At 40.6% G+C, this 14,685-nt stretch overlaps 1 protein-coding gene across 13 annotated transcripts in view; it reads right to left on the bottom strand.

The window, feature by feature from the left end:
* Nucleotides 1-14,685, bottom strand: part of FGGY (FGGY carbohydrate kinase domain containing) — a 414,009-nt gene that overhangs the window by 376,120 nt on the left and 23,204 nt on the right. For 12 of the 13 annotated variants that reach the window (XR_004623203.1, XM_034653399.1, XM_034653435.1 and 9 more), the window contains one exon: nt 3,864-3,975. The exons of the other annotated variant lie outside the window; for it this stretch is intronic. Coding sequence is in view for 10 of the 12 variants with exons in the window: in XM_034653399.1 (XP_034509290.1) it covers nt 3,864-3,975 (112 nt within the window). In the remaining 2 variants the exon portion in view is untranslated. The remainder of the gene's footprint in view (nt 1-3,863; nt 3,976-14,685) is intronic. 13 annotated transcript variants of the gene reach the window in all.

Below are 14,685 nucleotides of genomic sequence, written 5' to 3'. Positions count from 1 at the left end.
AAAAAAGTCTGTGGCAAAGATGGCAAATTTTCATGCACTTATCCTTAGTAGTGCGTACATAAGAGGCTATGAATTTTATTTTCCTTACTTTGTCATGTCTCTGAAAAAGAATCTTTAAAACTGAAAGAACAAAGTGCCAACCTAAGAAAATATCGAAATCAGGTCATCATCACCATGATGAAGCAAGGACTCAGTCTCTGCTTTGCCTGCCGGGGCGGGGGTGGGGGGGTTCAGGTCCCACAAACTTTGAAAATAAGGAAATACAGGAGACCTTCCAGAGACACATCTAAGATTTGTTGTTGTTGTTGTTTTTTAAGATTTTATTTATTTGACAGAGCGAGTGAGAAAGAGAGAGAACACGAGTAGGGGTAGAGGCAGAAGGAGAGGGAGAAGCAGGATCCCTGCACAGCAGGGAGCCCCATGAGGGACTCGATCCCAGGACCCTGGGGATCATGACCTGAGCTGAAGGCAGACACTTAACTGACTGAGCCACCAGGTGCCCCAAGATTTGTTTCTAAATAGCTGAGTGATTATACTGTATAACATCACTGCTTAAAGCTTTGGTTCTTGACCCTCTGTGCACATAGAACCACCCAGGTAGTTTAAAAACATTGATGTCCGGATCTCATCCCAGAAACATCACAGAATCAAGATTGTGGGCGTGTAGGCACACACACATTAGAAGCAACTGCTAGAGCAGAATTTGGGTTGTACAGTCAGTTTACCCATGGGCAGATTATCCATCCATGTATTCACTCAATTAACATCCTGAGTATCTCACAGGAGGTGTACCAAGAATGCCTGTGGGAAATTACTATGAATTAGCAAAAACATCTCAATATTAGGTTTCTACTGAAGAGTAGCCTAAGTGGTAACTCCCTCCCTGACCCTGAATTACCACCCTTGCTTCTTCTTGTCCCCAAGAGCTCCTGTGGCTGGGATGACCCAAGCAGAGTTGTGCTGTGAGCTGGGGGGGTTGCAGAGAAGGGAGCAGTCAGCATTGCCACCACAGTCCAACCTGGGTGCTGTCTGATCTTCAAAGGCAAGAAGATCAAACAAGAAAAGGCTAAAATGAGAATATTTTATCATGTAGTAATGATTGGTGTTCTTAATCTATTGTACTAAATTTACTCGGGGGTTCTTTCGCTTTTCTTCCTTTTTTTTTTTTTTTTTTTTTTTTNGTTACCATCTTTATATTTTTGCCAGTTTTGTGAGTTTGACTTTAATGGTCATGGTTAATTTCCTGACCTCACTGCCTGCTCCTCACAATTATTCCAGTTAACCAATCAAGAGTTGTTCACTGCCATGCAGGCATAAGAACGCTTGAAACAACCTTTGAGTCACCTTTAAAATTCAAATTTCATTTTCTAGCACAAGATAATCCATTTCAGACAAAATCTAACCTCAATAGAACCTGTTGAAAGGCAAGAAGCTGGTAAGGGGTGCCTGCCACTGGACGCGTTTGATGAATGGGTACATTTTAAACTTTTTGGTGGAAAAAAATTATTTCAACACTTATAATTAGGGTTGCAACCTAACTACCCTTTTAATAGAAGGCCTGTTAACAGGAGGCAATTCCACCTACAATGAGAAAAAAGATGGCATCCAGAGAGGGTGCATATGTAAGCAGGTTTAACAAGGAACTCTTCTCTTCCAGTTCAAGTGTTCTTGCTCCTGGTATCTTAGCTGCCCATTCAGCTGCACCCAGTGATTCTCCACATACCAGAACTATGGAGGAAACTTTAACAATGCTGATGCCCTAGTCTCAACACAAGCCAAGTGAATACAAATCTTGGGGTAAGGGTCATGAATTGGGGATTTTAAAAGATCCTGGGTTGTGGGGCGCCTGGGTGGCATGGCGGTTAAGCATCTGCCTTCGGCTCAGGGCGTGATCCCGGCGTTATGGGATCGAGCCCCACATCAGGCTCCTCCGCTTATGAGCCTGCTTCTTCCTCTCCCACTCGCCCTACTTGTGTTCCCTCTCTCACTGGCTGTCTCTATCTCTGTCAAATAAATAAAAATAAAATCTTTAAAAAAAAAAAAAAGATCCTGGGTTGATTCTACTATAAAGCCAGAATTAAAAACCATGTTATTTAGCAGATCAGAGGTCAGCGTCCTTGGAACCTAGGGCTGTTAACATCTAAAGTCCCACCCAAAATGAGAACTCATCCAATAGCATCCCTAAGAGACGATCACCTGGTCACTACTGAAAGCAAGTCATACAAGGAAGCGCAGACAGCCTGCCCAAGGGGCCAGCTCCATGGCTGGCCATCTCTCATAACTGGAGAGTGCTTGCTGCTGCCGAGCTGAGCTCTGCTAGTCCAGGCCCATTTCTTTGGTCTGTGCTTTCTCAAGTGGCCCAGATTAGGGCTGTTTTGCTCTCCCAGGCCAGTGATCAGCCACTGAGAACAGGGAACATTCATGTTTGTCTTTGACACCCCAACACTTAATAAGAAAGGGCTTGGCACATGGGAGGTGCTAATAAATGTGGGGGAAAAGGGGGGAAGTGTGTGTGTGTGTGTGTGTGTGTGTGTGTGTGTAAACATGGGCATCACTACCACTGTGTTCTAACCATTCATTCACTTGCATACTTTTTCCAGCACATGTAATTTATATAAATCACTTTTCGATGAATTCGGTCCATAAAAGTGAGAGGGACACATTCTCTTTTTAGGAATTCATGATCAGATGGAAGAAATGTTTCTGAGCATTCAGGGATCAGGATCTCAATCCTCACAGCAAAGCTATGGTTCATTATTCCAATGCTTTCAGAAAATGCAGAGGTAAAGTGACTCGCTCAAGATGTCACGGCTCAGCATCAACAGAGATGAGAGCTGGCACCTTCCTGACTCCAGTTCCAAGGTGTCCCAGTGTACCCTAGTATCCACAGCCGCCTGTTAAAAAAGGCACTGCTACAGCAGTGTTCACTGCTGATGGTTCTCAAACACAATCTTGGCCTAAAACATATCTGCAGTGGCTATCTTGGCATCAACTTGCTGATGATGCCTAGAGCCACACTCCCTAGGTGGAATTTGCAATTTCCAGTGCACTGGGGTCTCCACCACTCCCAAATATCTTCTGCTCACGAAAAGGTGAAAAATTAGTTGAAATTTATCTCCACACATGTGCTATTGTTGTTGTTGTTTTTTCAAACCTGGTCCACTTTACTCATTTTCGTTACCCACCCAACTACTATGGACTTTTGGGTTTGCAACCTCAGTGCTAATGCTACTTGCTAAAATTTCCCAAGAGGGACAGACCTTGACCCATGAAAAATTTCTGATGGTGAATCCAAGTGGCACATACATTTGAAACAGTTCATTACTGTACTCACAAGTCTCTATCAGGACAATATTATTAAGCGGGAATGTCCTTTGGTCTGGCTACTGAAAACAGGCCAATCTGTTTCCAGCTTCTGTGTGATGCATGGTCCTGTCTGCCTTATTCTATTTCCTTTAAATGGACTTGGCTCACCTATTCAAATAAAGATGCTACAGGAGCTTCATACACAAAGCGAGTGCAGGCACTGACACTCCCTTCCCAGAAAACACTCAGATCACTTGCCTGTTTCAAGGCCGCTCACTCTGAGCTAATGATCCCATGTCCTTCCTTTCCATGTCGAGAACAGTGAGTTCTCGACTGTGGCTCTTGGGCATGAGTGAGCCAAGTATCTCCCTAATCCAACCCCCATGTCATTACTCCCACAAACTGTTCTCCAAGCGTGTGACCTCCAGGACATGATTCTGGTCTCCCTGCTCCACCACTAAATCTCACCCTTGGCAATAAGAGACACTTGACCTCATGTTCCACCTGGGGCCCAGCCAGTCTCCCACCACCAGGGAAAGAGAATGGAATGGTCCTACCTTCATGGTTTACTGGTAAAGGACGAAACTGCTTATCCAAAACCACCAGAGAACACGTGGCATCAAACCCAAGCCCTCGGATTTGGTTTACATCAATCCCTTGTACAACTTGCTGTTTTAAAAACAAACAAACAAACAAACAAACAAAAACATTAATTACAAGACAGGCTTTTAAAAGACTGAAAATGGTTATGACTAGAAAAAAGTGAATGGCTAAATTTAGTAAATATTTACAACAGAAAACAGATAAAAGTTTAATGTAACTAAACAGAAGATCCTATAAATTAATAAGACAAAGACAACCAATCTAACTGTAAATCAAGCAAAGGACACGGCAAGTCACTTCATAAAATAAAAAGAAATAGTCAAAGAGCATATAAAAAGATTCCCAACTCCAGTTAAATAAATGAATGCAAATAAAAACACACCTATCTTTGCCTTCCACATTGGCAAATATGTATAAGATTAACAGTATACAGTAGTGGCAGACAGAGAGAACCAGACCTTCTCTTACATTACTCTAATTGTATAATAATTTGGTACAAATTTTGGAGAATAACTTCAGAGTATTTATCAAAATTAAAAACGTGCATAACATTTGCCCAGCCAACTCACTTCTAGGAACCTAGCTTAGTGAATTATTAGCCTAAGTTATATGTGGATTAAATTTAACTGTAGCACTACTTAAGAATATACTTAAAATTTGGAAAAACTGTTTTTTACTAGATTTGGTACATCTGCAAAATGGAATATTGTATAGCCATTAAAAAGAGACAGAGAAGTAACTTCTGCGTGTGGTACTTTGAAGAGGAGTGGCAAATTCTTTCAGCAAAATAAAAGTATCACACTGGACAAAAGCATCAAAAACAACCATTTGGGGGCTATGGAATGTGAATAAAGCCATATTTTATTTATTTATTCTTGAAAAATCAAAGCATTTAATTTTTAAGAAGGATTTATTCTTGAAAAATCAAAATTGTATTTAAAACATTCCCACAAATACAAAATAAAACAAAACAAAAAACTCTAGGACCAGATGGCTCCACTGGGAAATTCTGTTAAACATTCAAGGAGGAAATAATTCAATTCCTTCACAAACTTGTTTAGGATATAGTGAAGGAGGGAACGTTTTCCAACAAATTCTACATGGCCAGCATTACTCTCATAACAAAGCCAAACAAAGACATCAAAAGAAAAGAACACTATGGGCCAATATCTGCCATGAAAATAGGTGTAAAACCCTTAAAAAACATTAACTACAAAACACATATTATATATTATGACCATTTGGGGTTATCCCAGGAATGCGAGGTTGATTTTATAACCATAAATCAATTAATGTATTACACATATTAATAGAATAAAGCACAAATACCTAATGATCATCTCAACAGATGCAGAAAAAGAGAGAGAGAGAAAAAAAAAATCAATAAACCCAGAGACAAGGGAACTTCCACAACCTGATAAAGAGCATCTACAAAAACCTACAGCTAACAATACACTTCGTGATAAAATGAATTATTCCCTTCTACTATAAACAAAGAAAAATGTCTCTTTCACCACTTCTATTCAACCTGCAGCTAGTGTTTCCAGCCAATGCAATAAGGCAAGAAAAGAAATTTAAAGCACACAGATTGGAAAGAAAGAAGTTCAAGCATCTTTTTTTTGCAGAAAACATGATCTCATATGCAGAAAATGCTAAGGTATCTACTAAAAAAAAAAAAAGCTACTAGAAGTAATAAACAAGTTTAGTAGGATCACAGGATACAAGACTAGCATATTAAAATTAATTGTATTTCTATATATGAGCAGCTAATATATCAAAGTTGAAATTAAGGAAATAATTCCATTCAGAATAGCATCAAAACCACAAAACAAAACAAAACCCAAAAACCTCAGTAATGAATTTATCAAAAGAAGTTCAAAACCAATGCCCTGAAAAGTATAAAACATTGCTACAAAAGAAGGTACAAATTGGAGAAATATGCTATATTCATGAAATGGAAAACTCAACATTGTGAAAATGGTAATGTCCTCAAATTAATCTACAGATTCTATCTACACAAACCCTATAAAAATTTCAGCAGGTTTTTGGATATTTGGGGTTTTTTGTTGTTTACAAATTGACAAGCTGCTCTTAATATTTATGTAGAAAAATAAAGAATGCAGAAGAGCCTAAGCATTTTTGAAAAGAAAGAACAAAGATGGAGAATTTAAGCTACCTGATTTCAACTTTATATAAAACTATCACTACTAAATCAGTGTGGCATTGGCATAAGATAAATTTATAGATTAAATAGAACAGAACAGAAATATAAGAAATAAGCCCAAAATTTATGGTTGATTAATTTTTTATAAAGGTACCGAGACAATTCAATGGCAAAGGACAGTCTGTTCAATAATAAGGCTGGAAAAACTAAATGTCCACATTCAAGAAAAAAAAACAAAAACTTACACTTCTAGACTTTTACCTCACATGCACACAAAAATTAATTCAAAATGTGTCATATCTCCAAATGTAAAAATTAAACTATAAAACTTGTAGATGAAAATTTTTCTAGCGTGAGTTAAAGATTTCTTCAAAAGTAAGACTCATAAAAGAAAAAAATGGGTATATTTGCCTTCATCAAAATTTTTAAATTTTGCTCTTGAAATGCAACCACAGGAAAATGAAAAGATAAGCTACAGATTGGAGAAAATATTTGTAATTCATACATCTGGTAATAGACCTATGTATAGAATACATAAAGAACTCTTATAACCGAAATAGTAAGAGAAAAACAACCCAAATAAAAAATGGACAAAAGATTTAAATATACACATCACCCAAGAAGACACATATCACACACAATGTCCAATAAGTACATGGAAATATACTCAACATCATTAGTTATTAGGAAAATACAAACTAAATCACAATTGTAAAATATTGACAATACTACGTGTTAGAAAATTCGGGAGAAAGTGAAAGCCTCATACACTGCTGGCAGGAATGGAAAATACAGCCACTTTGGGAAAACAGCTTGGCAATTTTTAAATATAGCTTATCATACAACCCAGCAATTTTACTTCTTAAGCATTTACATTTACCCAAGAAAATAAAAACATATGTCAACATAAACGCTTGTATGTATTTATAGCAGCATTGTTCATAATACCCCCAAACTGGTAACAAATCAAATGTCCATCATAGTTTAATCAAATGGTTAATCAAATTCCACACAATGGAATAGTACTCGGCAAGAGAAAGGCACCAACTGTTAAGTGCAACAACATGAATGAACCTTAAAAACATTACACTAAATGAAAGAAGTCAGACACAAAAGAATGCATGCTGTAGGATTCCATTTATATGAAATTTCTAAAAAAGAGTAACCATAAAGACAGAAAGCAGATAAACAGTTATCTATAACTGGGGCTGGGGAATGACCACAAACAGCCACAAAGGAACTTTTTTAAAAGTAGAAGTATCCTAAAATGTGATTATGGTGATAATTGTACAAATGCGCAAATTCAATAATATCACTGGATGGATTTGATGGTATGTAAATTACACCTCAAACTGTTAAATATTTTTGAGAGGTTCAGCTAAAGATAAAACGGAAAGACATCCATGACATGTTAGTAAGATTAAAAAATATATATAGATCTTCTCCACTGAGGACGAGCTTACATTGATTAAACCCATACTAAGTTGAAAATAGCATTAAGTCGAAAATGCACTGAATATACCTAACCAATCAAATATCATAGCTTTGCCTAGCCTACCTTAAATGTGCTAAAAACACCTACATTAGCTTCAGTTGGGAAATCATCTATCACAAAGCCTACTTTACACTAAAGTGTTAAATATCTCATGTAGTTTGTTGAATACTGTACTGGAAGTGAAAAACTGAACATCTGTATGGGTACAGAATGGTGTAAGTGTGTGGGTTCTTTACCCTCATGATTATAGGGCTCACGGGGTGCTGCGGCTCGTTACCACTGCCCAGCATTAAGAGAGAGCATCACATTGCATATTGCTAGCCCAGGAAAAAAATCGAAACCCAAAATTCGAAGTACAGTTTCCATGGAATACCTATCACTTTCACACCATCATAAAGTTGAAAAATCATAAGCTAGGGACGAATTTGTATACAACAAATTGTTAACAGCAGCGATTGCCTGTGAGAGCAGAAACTGCAGTTGGAGGGTATAGGAGACTTTTTACTTTGTTATATAATTTTTAAAGTTGTAAAATAATAGATTATCTCTATTTTTTATTTTTTTTCATGATAGTGAGATGGAGCCCCACATGGGGCTCCATGCTGAAGGTGGAGCCTGCTTAAGATTCTCTCTCCTTCTGCCCCTCGCCCCATCACTTGTACATGCCAAAGTGCATGAACGCTCTCTCTCTTAAAAAAAAAAAAAAAAAATGAGGAAAAAACCTTTTAATCCCACAAACGTCAACTCAAAAGTGTTCATCCCATTTAAAATACACAATTCTTCTTTATCCTTGTTTCAGAATCCCAAACTTGTAATTTAGGATTCCGGGGGGGACATCTGCTAGTGACCCATCTGTGACTGCTGGCAATATCTTTGCCCCACAGCATGAGACGAACGTCCTGCATACCTTTACGACACTGACCTATCTACACCTACATTCATGAAGTCTTTCTTACTCACAAAGTAAAGCACACTCTATCGTGTAAGCCCACGTACAAATGATAGGCAAAGGGAATAGTGATTAAGAAGACTGAATAAACTCAAACCTTCTCAAGAATTATGGAGTAACCTCCCAGTAGGTGCAAAGAAAATATTCTCTTCAATCTATTTTATGAACCCCTCTGAAGACCTATAGTTCCATATTCTACTCATGGCCTTTCACTCACAAAGGCCCAACCTCTCCATCGCTACAATAGAAATCGACCACAAAGAACTAGAAGAATAATTGTGACGTGCATTTAGATCTGATTTGGTTAGGTAGCCACACCCCCAGCCTTACATGAAAACATCTTATGATCATGCTGATCCAGGAGTAGGACCACCCTACTCCCCACCCCCACCCCCATCTAAACCACCCCAGAAAGATGGCTGTCAAGGCCACACTACCCAGAAGGTACCTGGGACTTGACCTGCTGACCTGAGGATTCCTTTTAATGCTCTTATTAATGGAAGAAGAAAGCAGTCCAGTAAACTCGCCCCAACGACTTGGCATCAAGGGAATTTCCACAGCTAGAGAGAAAGCACATTGCTCTTCTAAAGAATTTCCAGAGAAGATTTCTGTAACTTCATTTGGTAACCTGGTCCATGTCTAACAACTGTCAACTCGTAGCTATGGGGCAGCAAACAAATATTTGGGGAAGGGATTGTGCATCGCTTTGTTCTGACGGTGGGAACCAGTTCAATCCTGCATGTGTTTTAAATCAGCAGGCTCTGCCATATTGGGTGGGGAGACGGTATTCCTTTGAAACCATCCAAACTGAGAACTGGAGGTTCAGAGGCATACCTGGCTTTTTCTTTAGCCCTATTTGGAGCAAGGGTCAAAGCCTAAGGCCTCACAGACAGAGTCCAACTTGCAATTGAGTTTTGTGGCTGGTACTGTATTCTTTCCAATCTTGATCTGAATGCCTTTGTCAGCCTTGAGGGTGTGTGGGGTTATGAAATCCCTGGTTCCCTCAGGCTCATCACTCGCTGTTGCCTACACAATTCAATTACTCACAGGTTCAATCAGTCAGCAAATATAATCAAACCTCTTCTAGGGTCAGGCTGAGCACTCTTCTGGGTATTTGGGAAAAAAAGAAGAGACTATTACCAAAAAAAAAAAAATCCTTGCTCCTTTGGAGACGACATTTTATTAGGAATAGACAACACCTAATATAAATAAAACATAGAGTGTACTAGAAAATGATAAGGGGATGAGGAGTGCCAGAAAAGAGGGAGGTAGTTGCTGAGATGAGATCTGAGAAAACACATAAAGGACCTGAGGAACTGACCTTGTGGAAATTTGGTGGGAAAGTGTTGCAGGCAGGAGAACAGCCAGTGCAAAGGCCCTGAGGTGGGAAGAGCAAACAGGCTGATACAGCTTGTATGGGGAGTATGTTACCTGCAAGGCCCCTGGAGACACTCTATTTAACAAAATTTACTCTAGTGACTAGTACAATGCATAAATCCAACCCTGGACCATGACCTATACAGCATCTTAGCTTAGGTGTGGTGTTGTCCCTTGAAGATAAACAGGGACATGGAGACCAAACACTTCCACTTATGTCAGGGACACCAACATTCTTCTAAGAAGGGAAATTCTGAAACTATCTTCATCTCCTTCGTCTCCACTTTCACCAAGCCCTATTAGATCTTCCTTCCAAAGTCAGTCTTGTCACTGTTATTTACTCCTCTGCCAACATTCTTATCCAGCCATTAATTAATTAAGAAATTAATGAGGTGCCTGGGTGGCTCAGTAGGTTAAGCCTCTGACTCTTGATTTTGGCTCAGGTCATGATGTCAGGGTGGTGAGATGGAGCCCCACATCAGGCTCCGTGCTCAGGGGGGAGTCTGCTTAAGATTCTCTCCTTCTCCCTCTGCCCCTGACCCTGCTGTGCTCTCTCTCTCTAATAAATAAATAAATCTTTAAAAAGAAAAAAGACATTATTAAGCACCTGTATGTGCCAGCATGGAGTACACATGCTGAACAAGACAGATGGACCCTAGCCTCGCAGAGCTGATAGTTCAAAGGAATCTCAGCCCCCAGAACTTCATTTGGAGAAACTGCCCCCTAATCAGCATCCTTGAATTTCATTTCTGTTCCTTGCAAGCCATCCTGAAGCAGCTGCTGGTCCACCTGAAATTCAGGATGATTCTAGAAGACACCCTACTGGCCTCAGAACCCACTGTCCCAGGTTTGCCCCCTCAAGCAATGCAGTCTCCCCTCTTCCTCCAATTGGAAACCATGTGCCCCACCCCGAGCTGGCTCCTTCACATCCCCATGTCAGCACTTCTGTCCATGCCATTCCTCCAGCTCTGAATGTCGTCTCTTAGAGTTCTCCAGAGTCCCTGTTTGCCGTACACCCTTCCTTAAACCTTCTCCATTGACTGAGTAGAGAGGTCCCAATTTCTTTATTCACTCATTCTTTTGACACTTCCTGAGTCTACTAGATGTTAGGACCTGGGTGAGTAAACTGTAGTTCCTACTCCCCTGAAACATCAAATCTAGGAGATAAGATAGAGATCAACTCAAAAAATATCAAAGACTTATTATTTATTTTATTATTTGTTTATAAAATGACTTTATTATTTTATTATACATCAAAAAATGGATGATTCACAAACCATGTGTATTTCTATGAAGGAAAAGTATAAGGTATTGTGACAACACTAAGTCAAAAAGAACTTAGTTTGGAGATGATCTTGGGCAAGAAAAGGCTTCTTCCTTCAAGGACTGGACTTTTGAACTAAGATTCAGTGCTGCACTTCCTGCAGTAATGGAAATGTTCTGTATCTGTGCTGCCCCATATGGTAGCCACGAGCCGTGCATGGCTCCCACGCAACTGAAATGTGGCCAGTGCAACCAAGGAACCAAACTTTAAATTGTTATTATTATTTTTATTTATTTATTTATTTATTTAATTTATTTATTTATTTATTAAGATTTTATATATTTGACAGAGAGAGACACAGCGAGAGAGGGAACACAGGCAGTGGGAGTGGGAGAGGGAGAAGCAGGCTTCCCACTGAGCTGGAAGCCCAATGCAGGACTCAATCCCAGGACCCTGGGATCATGACCCGAGCCGAAGGCAGATGCTTAGAGACTGAGCCATCCAGGCGACCCAAATTGTTTTTATTTTAATTAGCTTAAATTAAATAGCCACATGTGCCTAGTGACTACTGTATTAGATGGCATGAATCCAAGGATGACAAAGAGTTAGGTACATTGGCGGAAGGTGGGAAGAGTCGGTAGGAAGGAGAAAGAACATGTGTAAAGGTCCTGAGGCTAGAGGGAGCATTCACTGCATGCTTGTGGACAGAACAGAAAGAGAGTGTGGCCGGAACACAGGTAGCTGAGAGAAACATCATGAGATGAGCCAGGAAATTAGGTGGAACCCAAACCACGAAGGGCCCGAAGACCATGTTAAGGATTCTGAGTTCTATCCAAATAGTAGTGTGATGCTATGGAAGGATGGTGAGCAAAAGAATGACAGGGTCCAGTTACATTAAAAAAAAAAAAATCATTTCAGCTCCAAGAAGGAGAAAGGACGGGGAAGGAGTAGTGCATATGTGACATCAGTTAGGTTCCTGCATGAATCCAGACAAACGACACAGGTATGTGGTGCTGGACATGGAAAGAAGGCAAAGATCTGACCAGAGTTCAGGCTTCTTGCTGACTTCCTGGGTGACTTAGAGAAAGTCACTTAACTCTTTGGGTCTCCATTTTTCTTTTCAATTGTAAAATGGGAACCACCATTCCTGCCCCACCTACCTTGTATGACAACTGAAGAGCTATGAACATGCTTTGTGAACCACACATGTTCTACGACTGTAAAAGGTTAGCATTACTGCTCAATCCCATATGGGTTACTCCCTCTCTGCTCCTTCTCTCTCCAACCATTACTCACATAGCTAGTACAACTTAAAACAAAACACTACTTCGTTGGCCTCATAGGTGCTGGGTTTTTCCGTGCAACTGAACTATGTCATCCTTGGCGGCAGAGAATTTGTTATATACCTCTTCTGCACACATTCCAGGTTTAGTAAAGATCAGCACATAGTAGGTGCTCAGAGAACTATGTGAAAACTAGACGATATCTGACAAATGCCTGTTGGGCTGAATGACACCTCCAGCTTACCTTTGTCCTTTTTCCTAATGGAAGCTGGTACTCATTAGACACGAACTTGCAATGTTTTCACCTTCTTGGGATGATTAAGATTGTGGGTCCAAAAAGAGATAGAAGTCCTTAATATCAGAGACAGTGTATACCTCTAAGACTTCTGTGTTCCCACAGTACTTTTTAGATGTGTGAGTGCCAACCCAATAAAGACCCTCCAATTTTAGGAGTAGTAGAACAAAGACTAGGATTTGGAGGCATCTTGCTAGGGGTCCTGTCCTGTCTCTAACACCTGTTAGTTTCAGAGCCTCAATATTCTCATGTGTCAAACAGAAAGAATGGCAGTCTATCTCACACAGTTACTGTGACACTTAAGATGAGGGACGCCAGAATTTTGTTTGTTTGTTTTCAGTTCTAAGTAACTTTAATGTGGCAACCGCTGACTGACCAGCAACACTGTATGTGCCAGGCAATGTGTTAGAGGCTGGGGATATGGGGGTGATTCTCTTCAAGTTCAATTCATGGTTTTGAGGAAACCGAACAAGTCATCAATTACAATGCAATCCACTAAGGACCAGATCAAATGCTATGTGGTGAGGACAGGTGAAGACAGTAGGCTCCAGGGCAGCAGAGAGGGCTTTCCTATCCTCTCTTTCCTCTGAGGTTGGCAAGGAAGGGCAGGGGCTGTCAGAGGTCATCAGAGAAGGCTCCCAGGAGCAAGTAATGCTGAAGATTATAAGTACCTGTGCAGGAGCTGGGCAGGTGAAGAAGGTAAGAGAACTTTCCAGATAATGAAAATAACAGACATTTCATCCATTCACATGCTCCACAAACAGGAATTGGGCATATCAGAGGCAAGGAACTCTAGGGAACTACAGCTAAACAAGACATGATTCCCTGCTCAGGGGGCACACACTTTTCACAGGAGCAGACGGTCAGAGAAAGGCACTTAAAACGCAGTATGGTTAGTACTGCAATAGTTAGTACAGGGTATAGTTAGTACAGGTCTCCCTACACAGTGGCAAATTCAAAAAACTTCAGGAAGCTTAATAGGATTTCCAAGCAGAGGGCATGGGGACTGAAATGAGGCTGGAGAGAGGGGCAAAGGGCAGAGCATGAGGGGGGCGGCAGCAGTCCACCCCTCGCTTGTATTAATCTTGTGACCTTGGGCCGGTTACTTAACCCTTCAAAGCTCATTTCTTCCAGCTCCAGAACAGACAGAATAATAAAAACTCTATCAAGAGGCTGTCACGTGGATAAACGAAGTGATGGATATCAAGTACTCAGCATGAGTGCTGGCACATACCGAGTGCCTGGGAAAGGAGAGCTGTCATCATCGTCATCCTCTTATTGTTCTTATTTGTTGCTGTTGTTCTGACTAACTTGACTAAGAGGAAAACCATCTCAGGCAGGAAGAGAAGCAGTACCACTGCTCTCAGGCTCTCCCAGAAGTCTTTGAAAAAGAAGAGACAGGACAGGATAGATTCTCGGTCACCCTTTGCCCCATACCAGCGCTTGTCAAAGCCTTACATACAAAGAACCCTAACCACACAGGGAGTGAGTGAAGGCTTCCAGAAGGCACCTCCCTAATTGACTTTGACCTTTCAGTGTTTTATCTTAGAAGGTCATTCTCCTCTGCAGGCTACCCATTTCTGCTACTGTCAACCATCATCATCACCACAGGAAAACGCAGTGCTTCCTCATTTCCAGACACTGCTCTGGCTCTGGATATGCATTCACTCACTTAGGTCTCACAAAAACCGTTTGGAGATAAGCTACGATTATCATTCCCATCTCACCTGAGGAAACTCAGGCAAGAAACCTGAAGTAACTTGTCCAAGATGACCAACGAATCAATGCTGGCAATGGGCTGTCAATCCAGGCAGTCTGGCTCCAGAATCTACGCTCTACAGTGAGCTACCTCCTTGATACAAAAATGCCTCCTTCTCTAAACCTCACACCAGCATTGAGCTGCGGGTAGATGTGGCATGCTTATGCTACGGCTTCTGGCACACGGCCAC

Source organism: Ailuropoda melanoleuca, chromosome 2 (assembly GCF_002007445.2).
Source record: "Ailuropoda melanoleuca isolate Jingjing chromosome 2, ASM200744v2, whole genome shotgun sequence".
NCBI lineage: Eukaryota > Metazoa > Chordata > Mammalia > Carnivora > Ursidae > Ailuropoda > Ailuropoda melanoleuca.
This window is presented reverse-complemented; position numbering and strand designations above follow the sequence as displayed.